The sequence below is a fragment of the Rhinolophus ferrumequinum genome, chromosome 12 (genome assembly GCF_004115265.2).
Source record: "Rhinolophus ferrumequinum isolate MPI-CBG mRhiFer1 chromosome 12, mRhiFer1_v1.p, whole genome shotgun sequence".
NCBI lineage: Eukaryota > Metazoa > Chordata > Mammalia > Chiroptera > Rhinolophidae > Rhinolophus > Rhinolophus ferrumequinum.
Window position 1 is genome coordinate 74,188,634 of NC_046295.1, and position 15,763 is coordinate 74,204,396.

The following is a 15,763-nucleotide window of genomic DNA, read 5'->3' on the forward strand; positions in this document are numbered from 1 at the left end:
GTGGGTGGGAGCGAGGGGCCTGATTACTAGGACAGGCAGTGGGCCCCCGGTGGAGTGCTGTCAGTCTCTGGGGGGACCTGGTGGGTGTTGAGGGAGGGGCAGACATGTGGGGCAGGAACCAAGGCCAATAGTAGAGGCCGCCTGTGGCCCCTGGGGGCACATTGCGGGGTGCCTTCCCAGGGAGGGCTGGTTTGGGAAATCGGTTGGGGATGGCTTGGCTGTGTGATGTCTGCCAAAGGCCCCCTCATTTTAGCATCCAAGGTCGGCGTCTGCAGCACAGACGCAGACTCTCTCCCAGCAATGTGCAGGCCTTCTATTTACAAACTGTCCTCTAAATTGGGCCCTGATCATTGGCTGACAGGAACCCCTGTAGCTGGGCTGACCATACTGTGACAGAATGTTGGAGTTCCCTCTGCTTTCCCAGATCCTGGAATCATTTTGGTGTCAACAGTCTGTTTCCGTTATAAACAGTTGCCAGGGTCTCCTCTTAGCCAGGTGGGGTGACTTTTCAGCCAGTGGGGTGCTGTCCTCCCTGGGCTCCACACATAACCTCGGCAAATGCACGGCTGTGGTGGTCAGGCCAGTGGCCTCAGCAATGAACAGACCACTCAGGGCAGCTCCTACAGCGGGAATGGGGTCTTTTCTGCCCCCCAAGATTTTACTAGGGGTGGCTTAGAAATTGACAAGAAGCGGGACAGAAGAAGGAAGGAGACGGACACTTCAGAGTACCAGCTGCAGGCCTGCTGAGCACAGTGACAGAGTGGAGTGGGGCTGGCCCTACCCTGGAGGGTCATGGGCGTGGTGATGAGGAGGAAGAAGAAGAGAAGGACCATTTCCACAAGCATCTATTGAGTCTTAGCTCTGTGCAGTCACTGTGTTGGACATTCCAAGGGTATTAATTCCATCTGATCTTCACAACTACTCCTCAGAGAATTATGCCCATTTTACAGATTAGGAAACTGAGAGTCAGGGATGCAAAATGGCTTTCCCAGTGTTACCCAGGTCTGCCTGACTCCCAAGCACAGGCCTTTCCGCCAAGACACTCATCAACAAATGCCAGGGCCCTGTTAGTGAGTACCAGCTGGGTACCAGCACTGGGTAGGAGCTGGGGCTGTACCACCTCTCACTGGCTTTGCCTCCCCCCTTCTCTCCTTGGGCAGCAACTGAACCATCCGAACATCATCAAGTATTTGGACTCATTTATTGAGGACAATGAGCTGAACATTGTGCTGGAGCTGGCCGACGCAGGTGACCTGTCGCAGATGATCAAGGTGAGGGTGCCTGGCAGATGGGCGGGGCCTGGAGGCTGCCCAGACACAGGGATCCCCTCCTCAGCTCGAGTTCCTCACTGCTCTGGCCTCAGACAGAGGCAGCCCCTTGGGGACACTCCGCCCTCCTTGCCGCTGCCCACCAGCCTCAGTCGTCGCCCCTTTGGTGCCCCATCTATATTTGCTGGGAGATGGTCAGCCGTAGACAGAAAGGACCTCTCTGGCTGCCCCCACTGTCCTTCCCAGCCTGCCCATGGGCTCATGGGCCACTTCTCCTGTGTCTCAGAAGGAATGGGCATAGAATCCTGTGTTAGGTCGGAACCCAGCTCACAGAATCTGGGAAATTGTCTGTGGGTCAAATTGCCTCATTTTATAGGAGGGAAAACTGAGTCCAGAGAGGTTAAGAGACTTGCCTGAGAATACCCAGCAACTTGGAGACAGAGCTGGGCCTGTGGCCCAGATCTCTGTTTCTCGGCCTGGGACCCTCCAGTGGATATTGTCCCCAAGTTGATTTCCCTGAGGTCCCTCCAGCCCTTGAGGGACATCTTCATTCCCATGTAATGGCCAAGGCCAGGGGTCTCCGAGAGGTTGATTGACTTGCCAAGTTCCACAGGTAGGCTCAGCACCAGGCCTGGCTCTTGCTCTGCATCCTATGGCAGCCCCCACCCCCTTACCCACACCGCTCCACCCCCTTACCCCACCTCCTGGGCCCCAGGACCAGACCCATCATGAGCCTGGACTCAGGGACCATCGCAGCCCCACTGATGGAGTACCTACTCTGGGCCACAACCACATTGCGCACATGCATCACTCGCTGAGTCCACACTGTCCTCAGATAGCAAAGCTCAGAGAGGTTTAGTCACTTACCTGAGGCAGCACAGCCTTTAAGTGGGACCTTCAGGCCCGAGGTCTCAGCCCCACTCCTGCTTTTCCCTCAAGGCCCTCCCTGTCCTGCTGACTTAACCCAAGTGTGCAGGCCACTGTTGTGGGCCCTCATTGCCTCCCTCCCCCAGGCTCAGTCTGTCTGCTTCTGAGTGAGGCTGGGCCAGCTGGAGCCCCCGCCCTGCTCCCAGCCATCCTTCAAATGGAGCCTGACGTGGACTCTCCATCTTTCCCATCAGGCACTGGGGATTGAGACATTGCTCGGTGCTTGCGCTTCTGAAATTTGGCTCTTAGGAATACGGGAGCCGCTGGGAAGCAGCATTACTTGAGCTGTTATCACCTGCGTTTATATTTTTGTTGACATATTAATGCCTTTGCAGGGATGTTAATCTCCACACGGATCCCTGATGGGAACAGATGTGCTATATCATGTCTTAGTTCCTCCTTCTCCTTCCCAGTGCCACACTTTGTTTCTCTTTCACATGTCACTCTTCCACTGAACACACATGCAGCCAGCACCCACTGTGTCCCGACACCTAGGAGTGCTGCCAGCACGCACACTGCCCTCACGGAGCTCATCTCCTAAGGGGAGGGCAGACCCGTGAACGATCATTCAGGAGCCGGTGAGAATAAGCCAAGTTCAGGGCCTGTGGAGCCACAAAAGGCTTCCTGGAGGAGGTGACACCTGAGCAGAGACCTGAGGGGAGACCCGAAGTCTAGTGGCAGAAAGCTTGTGCAAGAGCCCAGAGGTCCACAAAGCCAGGGGACCAGAAGAGCCCTGGATGAGGTGGGGGTACGGGCTGGGCAAGGGGGAGGCGGTCAGACTACCCAGGGCCTCATGGGCCAGGCTCAGGATTCAGGACCTGGCCCTGAGGTCAGCGAGAAGCTTTCTAAGACTGGTGATGGGCAGTAAACATGGTCCGCTTTGTGTTCTAGAAAGACTGGTTGCCCAATGGAGGGTGGGATCGGGGAGGGGAGAACAGGAGGAGGGGCAGAGATGACAGAGAGGAAACTCTGGAATGGGACCCATAGTGAGGGTACCGTACCCGTCAGCCCCAAGAGACCCCAGACCGCGCGCAGCCTCTGAATCCGTGGAGTGGGGCTGGAGTCTGACAGGCGGAGGCAGGGCTGACTGGGCAAATCAAATCTTTCCCTTCCCCGAACCTCAGTTTCCACCCCTGTCCCGAGAGATACAGGAGGAGGGCACAGTGGGAACTGCAGGGCATGGGGGGCTGCTGACCAGCAGGCCCTGCGTCCCAAGGGCCCCCAAACTCAGGGGCCAAGCGGCACCACGATGGCCACGGTGCTAGTGTTATTTACGGTGGATGGTGAAACCAGGAGCTGCCGCCACCTCGAAACCCACCAGAGACTGAGCGCTTTCCCAATAAATGTCACACGGCGCTTATAGGACGTGACATTTAGAAAATCACCACTTGCAGCCGTGCACATCCCACTTAAATGCTGTAATGAGGATTAACTAACATCATGGTGTAAATAACACTCCAGCCCAGCCCAACGCACAAGCCTGGGGTGGCCCAGGGGGTGGGGGTCCTGTGTTGGAAGGGTCTCTGCTAGGAGCCTGGGGAAGCTCACCCACAAAGCCCCTCTCCCAGGATGGAGCCTCAGGAGAGCCTCACGGGGGCTTTAGTGCCAGGCCGGGGGCCTTCCGGGTGTGACTGTCCCATTGTTGGAGGTGCCCAGATCCAAACCCAGTTCTGCCGCTCCACCTGGGTGACCTTGGGCAAGTTCCTGAACCTCTCTCAGCTCAGTTCCTCATCAGATACTTACTGGTGCCATTAGAAGTGGGTTAAGAGCTTGGGCTTTTCAGGCAGAAGGCCTGGGGTTGAGCTGTGACCCAGACCCTTACTAGCTAGATGGTATGGCCCTCAGTTTCCCCGTCTTCAAGATGGGTGCAGTCATCCCTGCTTAGGGCCCAGCACAGGGGCTACACAAGTCACGTGCTCAGCAAATGTTCACTCAGGTCCTGTCTTCCACACCATGCCCCCTTTCCAGGACCGGGAGTGCATCCCGAGTCAGCCCCCTTCCCTGCGCAAGAGCAGCTGCCCTGATGGAGAGGCCCACGGCATCACCTCTGGCTGCTTTGGGGAAAGATGGTTGGTCTGGAGCAAAAGCCCCTGAGCAAAACCCTGGTACTCAGGTTGCTGGTGTGAGTCACCACCCCCGACTACAGCTCACAGGAGACACCCCTGGCGGTGGGGGGGATGGGATGTTGATCTAAACCGTGGGCAGGACACACCTGGTTTACTCCTCCCAGGACCTTCGGCTCACTCAGTGCAGCCTGGGTGGTTTTCAGGCTTTTTTGTTTTGGTTTCTGGAGCGTTAAATATAGTTTTTCAGTCAATAAAGTAGATGGGGGTCCATTTGAGAATGTCAAACCCATTTCCTTGAGGTTCTTGCCGCGTGTGTGAACGATCCCGTCGGATGAGATTTGCCGGTTCTGAGCGGGTGGGGGAAGAAGCTGTGATTTAACTACCAAGCACGTCTTGGGTGCGCCCATCGTGGGCCAGGCTGGGGCTGGGGACAGAGAGGCCAAGCCAGTCCCCTCCCACAAGGAGCTTGCAGTCAGGTAGAGGGAGGACACGGGCTTGTGTCCAGGAGATTCCAGAAAAAGTATGAGTGAGAGCAACCTGCAAGATGCCGTCCAGGCATCCATTCAGCAGAGCTGTCCAGGACCTCAGTCTGGGCCAGGCCTGCCCCCAGCCCTGCCCTCAAGAGCTGGCTGCCGGGTGAGGGTGGACAGAGGACCATGGAGGGAGACCTGGGCTGAAGCGGAGATGTGAACCCAGCCCCTTTCGTTCCACGTTTATCATTTGTTCAGCAGCCCAACTGCCCACGCTGGGCCAGGCTCTAGCTGCCTGCTGGGGACAGGGCGGCACAGAACCCTGCAGCTGCCCTCCCTCTCAGCCCACCACCTACGCCTGTCCATCTGTCTGTCTGTCTTCCCCACTGCAGTACTTCAAGAAGCAGAAGCGGCTCATTCCCGAGAGGACGGTGTGGAAGTACTTCGTGCAGCTGTGCAGCGCCGTGGAGCACATGCACTCCCGCCGGGTGATGCACCGAGGTGTGTGTGCCCACCCCTCCCAGAGCTGCTGGGCCAGCACCCCCGGGCCCCAGGACATAGCTGTCCCCTCGGCTCCTCCTGGGGAAGGTGGACCATCTTGTATTCCCCAGACAAGTGGGTGTCCAGCAACATGCCTGTCGTCAGTGGGTTCAGAGAATGGGCGTGTGCAAGGCACTGGGCTAGATGCACACACATGCCTCGTGCCCGGTGCCTCCCCGTGGTGGCAGCACCAAATGCCAGCTACATAGTTACATGGACCCCAGGGAACACAGGCCTCGCTCAGTACATCATCTCCAGTCCCCAGTACCACCCTGGGGCCCATGTAGAGAGGGTGGAAGCAAGGATGGGCGGTGGGGTAGACCAGTTTTGGTACTGCTGCCAGCTCTGCCGGGAATGGCAGGGGAAACATACTAGAAAAGGGAACTTAATATGGGCTTCGAAGTCTTCGTAGGAGTTGGCTGGGCAAAGGAAATGAGACACCTACAAAAGAATATTTTTGAAAGTTGACGTCATCCTGAGTTGTGAGGAAGAAGGAAGGGTGTTGGGTGCTTTACATAGGTTACTTTACTGTTTCCTTCCTTCCTTCATTCCACCTTTATTTACCAGAATCTGCTGTGTGGGCGGCACAGCTCTAGTCACTGGGGAACAGTGCAGGTTACCACACTGAGTGCTTTCTTCACTTGCTAACACAAATTCTCAGAGTGAGTGAGCATGAGACAGAGCAGGACAGGCCCCCCTCCTTATCACTTGAAGGGCCCACCCCTCTGCCCAACCCGACTTCCTTCTCCTTTCTGTTCCACACCAAACCCTTTCTTCTTCCCCCGCAGACATCAAGCCTGCCAACGTGTTCATCACGGCCACGGGTGTCGTCAAGCTCGGTGACCTCGGCCTGGGCCGCTTCTTCAGCTCCGAGACCACTGCGGCCCACTCTCTAGGTAAGAGGCCCCCAGTTCTTAGTGACCCTGGGGGAGCTGTGGACATTGTCCCCACAGAGCCTTTGGTTAGCTAGTGCAGGAAAACGCCTTTCTGAACCCCAAGTCTTCACTTGCCTCTTTAGAACCCCTTCCAGGAAAGGATGACTGAGCCCAGTCCGTGGAGTCGGGACGTGGCTCTGTCGTTGCACGCCGGAATCATTCCATCTTTCCATTGCTGCGCGGTGTTCCGTCATGTGGGTGCACCACACTTGGTCATTGCTTCCTGCTGGGGAACCTTTGAGCTGTTTCCAGTTTTGGGCTTTTAAACAGCCATTTTTGAAGCTGTGGGAGCCAAGTTCTCAGCCAGGAGGAGGTGACATGGTAGCTGGACTGTGGGGAGTATAAAGGAGTTGGCGGGGCAGTGAGGGGGGACGCAGGGAGCTGGAAAGCAGGGTCCCCAGGACCTCGGGTGACAAGGGAGACAGTGGCCCTTGAATGCTGGGCTCAGTGGGTGGGCACCATCCCAGGAGTGTTAAGAACTGAGCATGGAGAGACATGGGTTGGATGTGTGTTTTGGGTCATGTGGAGCAGTGGCAAGCTTCAGATACCATATGCTGGCTAGGTAACTGAATGCGAAACTTGGAACGATGGACCATGGAGAATTTTACATTTAGCTGGAATAGAGAAGCCAGCAAAGCCCCCACCCCACCCCCTCCCCAGTTGGACACGGACGTAGGTTCCCACGTGCATTATAACAGTGCATATTGGCATTTAACCAGGGCCGTGTGGGAACATTGCAGAGGTAGGCAGGGCCATCTCTTTCCAGAAGCCAGTTTCCTGCTCTTTAGGGTGGCGTTTGCAGACGAAGGTGCTCCCAGGCTCCCCTACCTGTGCACCTGTGAACACCTCCCTTGAAAACCACTCTGTTCTCCACTCGTCTCCAGCCAATCCCCCGCCCCAGCCCATGTCTCCCATCCTCTGACCCCGAGTGCCTGCAGCATGCTATGAGTACACCAGCTGATGGTGGAGGTACTTTCTGGAAGAAACACTTTCCTGGTGGAAACTGTCACTCTTCATACAGGTCCCAATGGCTTAGAGGCTCTCAGGGTTTATACAGCACACGGTCAGGAGAAATGTACTAACTCTCAAGATCAGGTGCTCCCAGCTGCGTATAGGAGTGTGTGCACGTTTGTGTGTGCATGCATGCATGAGTGTGCATGGGTGGGATGTGAGCGTGTGTGCATTTACGTGTGAGTGTGCATTGTCATGCATGTGTGGAGTGTGAGTGTGCATGTGTGAGTATGCAGGTGTGCGTGTGTGTGTAGAGGGGGTTACTTTGAAATTCTCGGCTCCGTCTGACCCTGGAGAACACTGGGCACGTTGTTGGCCGTCCGTTAGCTCAAAAGGAAAGGATGTGTAAGGACCTGCCATCCCATGAGTTTATGACACTTCATTCACACCTCAGAGCCGTGGAGATCTATAGGATCCTCCTTTGTGCAAAGGAGAAATCTGAAATCCAGGGAGCTTGAGTGACATTTCTGAGTCTTATAGCAGCAGGGCCAGGACTTGAGTTCAGGCTTCACACTGCACAGCCCACGTTTCCTCTCGAAGATCAGAGTCGGGGCCCTTGGAAGATAATGCTGGACTTCCTCCCGGAGCCCAGCCACCAACTCCTTCCCCTGAAAGGACACCTGGCCTTTCCCAGTCCCTTCAAACCCTTCTCTTTGTGAAAATCAGTGTCACTTTGGGACTATTTACCTCTGTGGTTTAAGAGCTTCAAAAAGGCCAAAAACTCAAGGGAAACCGTCAAAGGGAAGAGTTAAAGCCACTGCCTCCTGTCCCCTGTCAGTCAGGTCCCAGCCCTTCTCGGTCCCGCTGGGGAGAAGACTGCTGCACTCGTCAGAGCCGGTTAAGATCACATCATTACGAACGGGCAGAAATACGGGCTCATCCGACAGCGTCAGTTCATCGACTTGGACTGCTGCACTTATTATATTAATGAGAAGGAACTGGAACTTGGGAAAGGCTGTCTGCGGAAGCCGGGCTCTTCCCGACGCCTCCAAGCAGCTGACCCAGCCTCCTGGGGCCGTGTGCTTGCGTCTAGGACACGCTCCCGGAACTGAGGACCAGGCTCCATGACGGTGACAGCCCAGGGCCTGAAGTCTCCAAGAGGCAAGAGAAAGACCCTCTTTCCACAGTGAGGCTCCGCAAACAGCAGACCAAGTCTTGCACACACGTTTGGTGGGGCAAGAGAGTGAAGTAATTGTTTGCATCGTGATTCAGGAAGGGTGCAGGGGCTGGAGGCTCCTACACACCCATGCATGGGTATGAATTATGCATCTGCCCCATCCGTGTGCACCTACTATGCGGGGATGCTGTGGTGGCAGCCATGTTGCCCTGGCAACCACTTCCTGTCCTGGGCTGCTGACCCATGGCTGGACTTATGCAAATCCCATCTCCCTCTGCCTCACCCTGCCTCCGTATTTGCTAACACGAGGCTGGCATGAAAGGGCATTAGTCATGCCATGGCCGGGCTGACAGGTGCAGTACCCAGCAGTGGCAGAGCGACTGCCTCGGTGTCAGGAATCGGAGCTGTAATTAGAGCGAGGAACAGAATGAGCGTCAGACGAATTACTAGGCAGCAGATCATATTTGTCAGGAAGGATTGCATACATAAAAATTAAGTGACAGTACACGCCGGCGTAATGAAAGAAAAATGAAAGATTTGCCTACACACAGCTCACAAGCTACAAGCAAGTGTCTCGCTCCAAGCAGCAGCAGCAGCTGCAGACAAATTGTGGGGCCGGGAGAGCAGGCCCTGCTCTCAACAGTGGTGACAGGGCCGCCTCAGGCTGGGATCAGGGTGGTATGGGAGGCCAGCGCACACCCAGGGTTCTGCAGGACCACCTCTTGGCGCTGGGCAGACGGTCTGGCTGGGGGTGACCTCCGTCAGGTACAGCGGTCAGGGCATGCTGGCTTTCCCAGGCAGCCAACCACTGGCGTGGCCACAGGGCATAAATTCCTTCCTTCTCACTTCCCTGGTCTGGGTGTAGGGGACCCTGGCAGCCTTCCCTGATTTCTGGGTGCTCCCAGACTGGTGAGGGGACAGACAGTCAGTCCAGGGTGGCATGGTATGGGACTGGTAGACCCCTTTCCTGAGGGCCCACTGTGTGCAGCCATAGTGCTGGGCTCTGTGACAAAACTGCACTGAGGAGCCCAGTGTCCCTGGGGGCCTAGGGCCATCTCAGCCCCTCCCAGGGCTGCTCTTTACTTCAGTTTTCTGTAGTCACTGAACTCACCAGAGAGGTGAGCTAACAACAAACAGAAGGCTTAAAAGATGTTTGAAAAATATTTTGCTTTTAAAAAACTTATCCCACCAAGCCTTACTATCTCCATTTCTCAGATGAGGAAACTGAGGCTCAGAGAAGGGAGACCACATTCCGGTAGTCGCCTGGCGAGTGGGAACTGGAACCCTCGGGGTGTCGGCTCCTTTCCAGGCACAAGCCCGCAGCGTGCTGGGAAGTGGGCTTGGGTCCTGACGAGCTGCCTGGGTGCAGGAACACCCAGGGCACCCACTGCCTGGACACTCGGGCACGGGCGGGGTAAGCCCATCCAACCTCACAGCGTGGGCTTGTCCTGGGCCACAGAGGAAGAAAATGGAGCTTCCTTTTCTTGTCCAGTGCCAGCGTGAACATGCCCGTGCCTGGCACCAGGTGGGCCCCATGGAACCTTTGCCAGGTGAAAAGACGGTCCTCACAGCCAAGCATCCCTGGGGACCCTGTCAGTGTGGTCACAGCTGCATCCCTGGGCCTTGTCCCATCCATCCCAGCATCCCAGGACACCTGGGAACAACTGGCCCAGAAAACCTGCTTCAGCAGGTAGGTTGAGGTTCTGAGTGTTGACATCTGAGAAGGAGGTCCTGGGAGGTCACAGCTGGCTGGCGGGTGGCTCCTGTCTTGTCTGCCACATTTCTGGCATTTCCAGGGGCACAAACTGTTAGAATAAGATAAGCTGAAACCAGACAGGGAAGGGAAGGGTCTCCAGGGGACAGCAAATGAGGAATCGATCGGGTCTAGGATGCAAACTACAGCTTGTCCATTTGTTCATTCATTCACTCAAGAAGGATCTGTGTCAGGCTCTGGGACTGCTCACCGGGAAAGGCCCCTGGCCTCTGGAACTTACGGCCTGGAGGGAAAAACCACTTAGAGTCTTCGCCGGGAACCAAGCACTGTTCCATTAATCACCTCCCCGGTATTACCTGGTTTAGTGCTCTAGCCACCTACGGGTGGCAATCATCACAGAGCAGGTTGTCAGAGGAGAAAGTTCAGGGGCAGTGAGCTGAGCACCTGTGTGCTGCCCGCGGGGTGGTGGGTGAGGGTGAGGGTGAGGCCGAGGTGCGGCCATAGACCAGTTTTCCATCTGGTCTATGGAGACTCCCTGCACCACCTTGGATGCGACACCTACACCTGGAAACAGGGTGCTGTGTGGAGCTGAAAACTTGAGCCACCTATTGTCACATTTGTTAGAGACACTCAGTGTGGGAACTAGAAATAGGCAGGTATTTGTAGGGATGTAAACAATCTGAAATGAAGTGACTGCTGATAAAAGGAGTGTTTTTCCAACCTCACTGCCTCTCGTGGGGACTGTGTGTAGCTCAGCATGGGGTCAGCTGGTTATTGATTCAGGTGGTGGGCATGGGTGGGCATGAGCAGGACAGGGGAGGCTAGATGGGGCTGCCAGGGCAGTGGACAGGGGACAGCGGAGAGGGGACATCCTGAGGCTGTGGGGCCTGGTGCGATGTTGGGGGTGGGGAGGGAGTTTGCCAGGACTGTTATGTAGAGAGGAAAATGCAGGTCCTGCTGCCTCACACCAAGGGCGCTGCTCTGTGGGTTCCAGAACCTGCTCTTCCCCTGCTCTCTGTCACCCTCCTTCCCTTAGTTCACCCTCTCCCTCCCAGGGTCTCTGGACAGTGCGGCCTTCCCAGAGCCCTTCAACCTGCACATCAGGGCTCCAAAGTGGGGGGGGAGACACCAGGGACCATTGAGTTCAACCCCTCCATTACACCGATGGGGAAACCAAAGCTAAGAGGGAGAAGTTCAGTTGTCTGCCGGTGAGTGGCTGAAGCACGGTCAGACCGGCGGGTGCAGCTCCCAGTCCGTCCACACCCCAGCCTGTGCCGTCCAGGATCCACCCCGAGTGCCCCATGGATGTCGACAACGACACCATGTTTCTCCAGACATTTTCAACACCACCATTTTCAACACCACCATTTTCAACACCACAGATGCCAGCCTCGCCTTCATGTGAAATCTTTGCCTTTTTCACAGCTAATGAACATGTTTCAAACACTACGAGCATTTCAAACCCCAGCAAAGTTTGTTTTGACAGGAGTGGCGCATCTCCAGGAAGCAGGAGCCCCTTTAATCAGCCTCCGCTTTGAGGTCCCGCATTCTCCTCTGATATCTGCCCGGTTTGAAATCTGGGCGTTCTAGGTAAAGACATGGGAAGGTCAGGCTTTCTTGGGCTCCTCTTTCATATGCAGAACTTGGTCCCCCACTGCGAGGAGAGGGAGTGGAGGGGATGGGGGGGGCAGGGGGAGCCTCAAGCTAGCAGGGCTGATGGGGAGATTGCTGGAAGGGGATTTGAGACCCAGGCGGTGTTGTCTCTGCGTCTGAGCATCTCCTTCACACTGTGCTGTAGCTTTGCCAGTGGGAAGTGCCCACAGAAGACCCCCTGGGGCAGGACAAGGGACTGGGGGCGTGGCCTTCCAGGCAGCTCCTCTTGCCAGCTTCTCCCACTCTTCCCCAGAACTGCTACTCCCCTGAGGCTTGGGGACACATCCTCCAGGGCCTGCTGCAAGCTTGGAACTTCTTTGAAGTCTCTCATCTTATCTTTAAAACTCGTGCAAGTTGTGCATTATTCTTCATAATGTTAGAGTATCGGTTGTCGGTATAAAAATCGGGTTTTACAGACTTATTCCCAGGGGATGCTGGCAAAACAGGAGGTGCTGTGTTCACCCCCTGAAGCTTTGTACACCCCTGAAACAAGTTGAGGACCCCTCTAATGAGGCAGAGCACCCAACTTTAAGACTTACAGACCAAAGCGGAGCAGCCCCTCCCTTGGGTCAGGAGCCAGGATGGAAGGACCTCCTGCCGGGCAGTGATGGCCCAAACCTCCCTCAGTTAATGCTTCATAAATTCATGACTGATGTGTCTGAGCATCTGAAAGACTGATGGGTGCGTGAGGCTCTGCGCGGCTCCTGTCAGACTAACAGGCACCAGGATCTTGGGAGAGACTCAGGTGTCCATGTGCCGGCCCTGGGGTTCTGGTCCCTTAGGTCTGGGTGGGGCAGGCAGCAAGGTTTGTAATGAGCTCCTCCAGCGCATTCTGCTGCAGCCACTGATCGGTCCAGCCTTTCCTTGATCAACTGGCTCCTTCTAGACACTTCCTTGAACAGACAACTCAATACCTCCTGATGGGCCCGCTCCTAGGAGGGCCCAGTACAATGTCAGGGCTCAGTTAACATTGGCTACAGATGGATGGATGGGTGGATGGATGGACAGATAGGCTGCTGAATGGATGGATAGAGAGCAGACAATAGATGGATGATTACGGACGGATGGAAGAGGGCTGGCTGGCTGGCTGGCTGGATGATGGATGGACAGACTGATGTATGTCTGGCTCGATGACACGGCAGCGCTGGCATCTTAGAAGAAAGTCCAGATTATATTTGGCTGTTTGTCTTTTCTCCCTTACATCAAGGGAAACGGGTAAAAGCTGGAAGACAGTAGAAGCAGGAGACAAAGGGAACGCATGTGCAAAAGTGCAGAGGTGAACTGAAGAGCAGGCTGGGATTGGGGCTGGGGGGGGCAATGTGGGGGGACTCGAAGAGGGGCCAGGCATGCAAAGCCTTCACCTTCAGTTGGGCTTGGCCAAGGCAAAGCCTGGCCACTCTGCAGGTCCTCTCTCCCCTGAGTCCCTCCTATAGAGAGGCCCAGGAGGAGGGCAAAACTGAGGGTGGCAAGAGGGGTCAGGGCCGACACACACTCCCCGTCAGGAGGGGGCTTGACAGGGGATCTCTGGGGTGCCATGCAGCCAGACAGTGGACACTGCTGTGCCTCACTGAGGACAGGGCCTCTGATCTCCTTCCCCCATGGCTCCCACTGTCTCTTCCTGTATCCCGTCAGCCCCACGTAGCTGTTCCGTGTGGGGGGCGGTTGTCGCCTTGTAGGTACGTCCAGCCGCAGCACCCTGGGCGCCGGAATCACTTACAGTTTGGGCTGAGGTTCCTGCTGGTAACTGAGAACTGTTTGGATGTCACCCTGTGGTTTGGATATGACAAGTCATCCATTTCACACTTGCCCGTTCATTGTCATTTTGCTCCCTCGTGACCAAAATATACAAGGGGCTGCTACAGGAAGTCACAATTTGCTTAGGGAATCCCACATGGATTCATCTGTTGGCTGACAGCTCTTTCTGCTGAATAAGCAAGTAGCCCCTGATTTCAGCCATAAAGTATGCATGTAAGATGACACAGTTCTCAAACCATGTATTTAAGTGATGGCTGCTGTCCTTGTTCGGGGATTATTGCCATCAAAGGGTGCTTGGTGTCCTGATAAAGCAGTAATCAGGCAGTCTCTTGGGCAGCCATCAGTTAAGTAAACAGTGTATTAGGCTGCAAGAAAAGTGTGAACACTGACGTTTGCTATCTGGTAACTTGTGGATGGATTCATTGACTCAGTGAGTAGATGCTTATTAGGGGCCCACAGTGACCTGTCCTGGCACTCTGGTAAACAAGGTCCTGTCCCCTGGGAGCCCAGAGCAGGAACTCCCCACACTTCATGGTGTGACAGAATTTCTTATAGATCTCCAATGCCATGAGAAAAACAAGACGATCAAGTTTTCAAACAGCTTTAGTAAATGTTTTTGATGTAAAGGATTGTCTTTGATGTTGAGGTTGAGTTTTCTCTGATTCCAGGGTCAAACTGTCTTTTCTTTTTAAAATAATAGTGACACTAAATGGTAGTTGGGGTTTTGTGTTTGTGAAACACCCTTACTCAGCAAAATTTAGTTGCCCCCAAACATCTTTGGCCCATGAAATGCTGAAGCTTTCCAAGTCCAGCTCACTGAAAGGCCTGTCCTCCCAGGGTCCTGTGTGTTTCTGTGGTGCTGGATAGCCCTCGTTCTAGGGGCATAAACCACATCTCAGGCTCAGCCTCGGCCATGCTGGACTCCAGCTCCCCACACAAACTCTGGCCAGGACAGCAGCAATCACCATCACCTTCATATGGTATCTCCAGGCCACTGAAAATGTCTTCTGTAGAGCAACCTTTAAAATCTGGTTCCAAAGCCTCCAGAACAATCATCCTCCAAATGGACTGAGAACAGAATCTCAGGTTAAAAATCTCTAGTCACAAATCCAGATTTCGGGGCCCTTCCTCTGCCCTTCCAAATCAGCCCTGCTGCAGCTTGCATGCCTCTGATGATGGGGAGCTCACCTCCTCTCAGGAAATCTTCCCATCTTTGCACAGCTCCAGGTCTTCAAAAGTGTGTCCCCTCTGCTTTTTAACTGAGAAGTGATATATGAACAGTAAAGCTCCTCGAGCTCTTTCCTGATCACTGCCCCCCCGACCCCCCCATAGAGCAGTTTTTCCTGATCTTGATAAAAATGGAATCATAGTGTGTGCTCTTTTGTGCCTGGCTGCTTTCACTCACCATCACGTCTGGGAGACTGATCCATTTCGTGGCATGCACCTGAGGTTTGTTTGTTCTTGTTCATGGCTGTTTAGTATTCCATTGTGTAAAGAGACCACATTATCAGTCTATCCATTCTGTTGTTGATTGACATTTGTTTCCAGTTTCTAGCTATTCCAAATAAAGGCACTTTGCACATTGGTGATCATGTCTCTGGCTGGGCATGTACGTAGGAGTAGAACTGTAAGGGTTCCAGCGCTCCACACATCACCAGCTTTGGTTCGTCTCAGTCTTTTTAACTTGAACCATTCAGGGGGTGGATGGCAGTATCTCACTGTGTCTTTAATTTCCATGGCTCTGATGAGTAATGAAAAACATAAGTTTCCTGCGCTTATTGGCCATTTGGAGATCCGCTTTGTGAAGCGCCCCCTTCAAGTTGTTTGCTAATTTGAGGGCGAGTGTTGTCTTTTACTTACTGATTTATAGAAGTTTCCAAATGTATTCTGTCCATGAGGCCATTGTTGGGTATATATGTGGCTGTGCCTTTTAACTCTCTAAATGATTTTTGGTTCAACTGAAGTTCCCGATTTTAATGAAGTCCAGTTTATCAATCTTTTACAGTTAGTGTCTTTTCGTCCTGTTTAAGAAATCTCTGCCAACCTCAAATCTGGATGTGCCAGATGGTGCCAGCTAAAGGTGGTGGCTAAGTGCTCCTTTTCTGGAGCCTGAAGATCTAGGTTTGAGCCCAGTCCTGCTGTTTTTCTGAGCCTCAGTATCCCCATCTGTAAAATGGGGGTGCCTCCTCACGGGACTTAGGAACACGAATGACCCAGCACATGTGACATGCTTACTCAACCTTCACAGGTTTCCTTTTCACTGTTGACAGCCTTATCTGGGCTCTTCTGGGATTCAAGCAACCACGT

General features: G+C 54.4%; 1 protein-coding gene across 2 annotated transcripts in view; it reads left to right on the plus strand.

The window, feature by feature from the left end:
- The window catches only part of NEK6 (NIMA related kinase 6), a 77,898-nt gene that overhangs the window by 51,699 nt on the left and 10,436 nt on the right, over positions 1–15,763 (plus strand). For both annotated transcript variants that reach the window (XM_033122481.1, XM_033122480.1), the window contains exons 5-7: positions 1,161–1,271; positions 5,124–5,232; positions 6,060–6,167. In XM_033122481.1, coding sequence (XP_032978372.1) covers positions 1,161–1,271; positions 5,124–5,232; positions 6,060–6,167 — 328 coding nt within the window. The remainder of the gene's footprint in view (positions 1–1,160; positions 1,272–5,123; positions 5,233–6,059; positions 6,168–15,763) is intronic.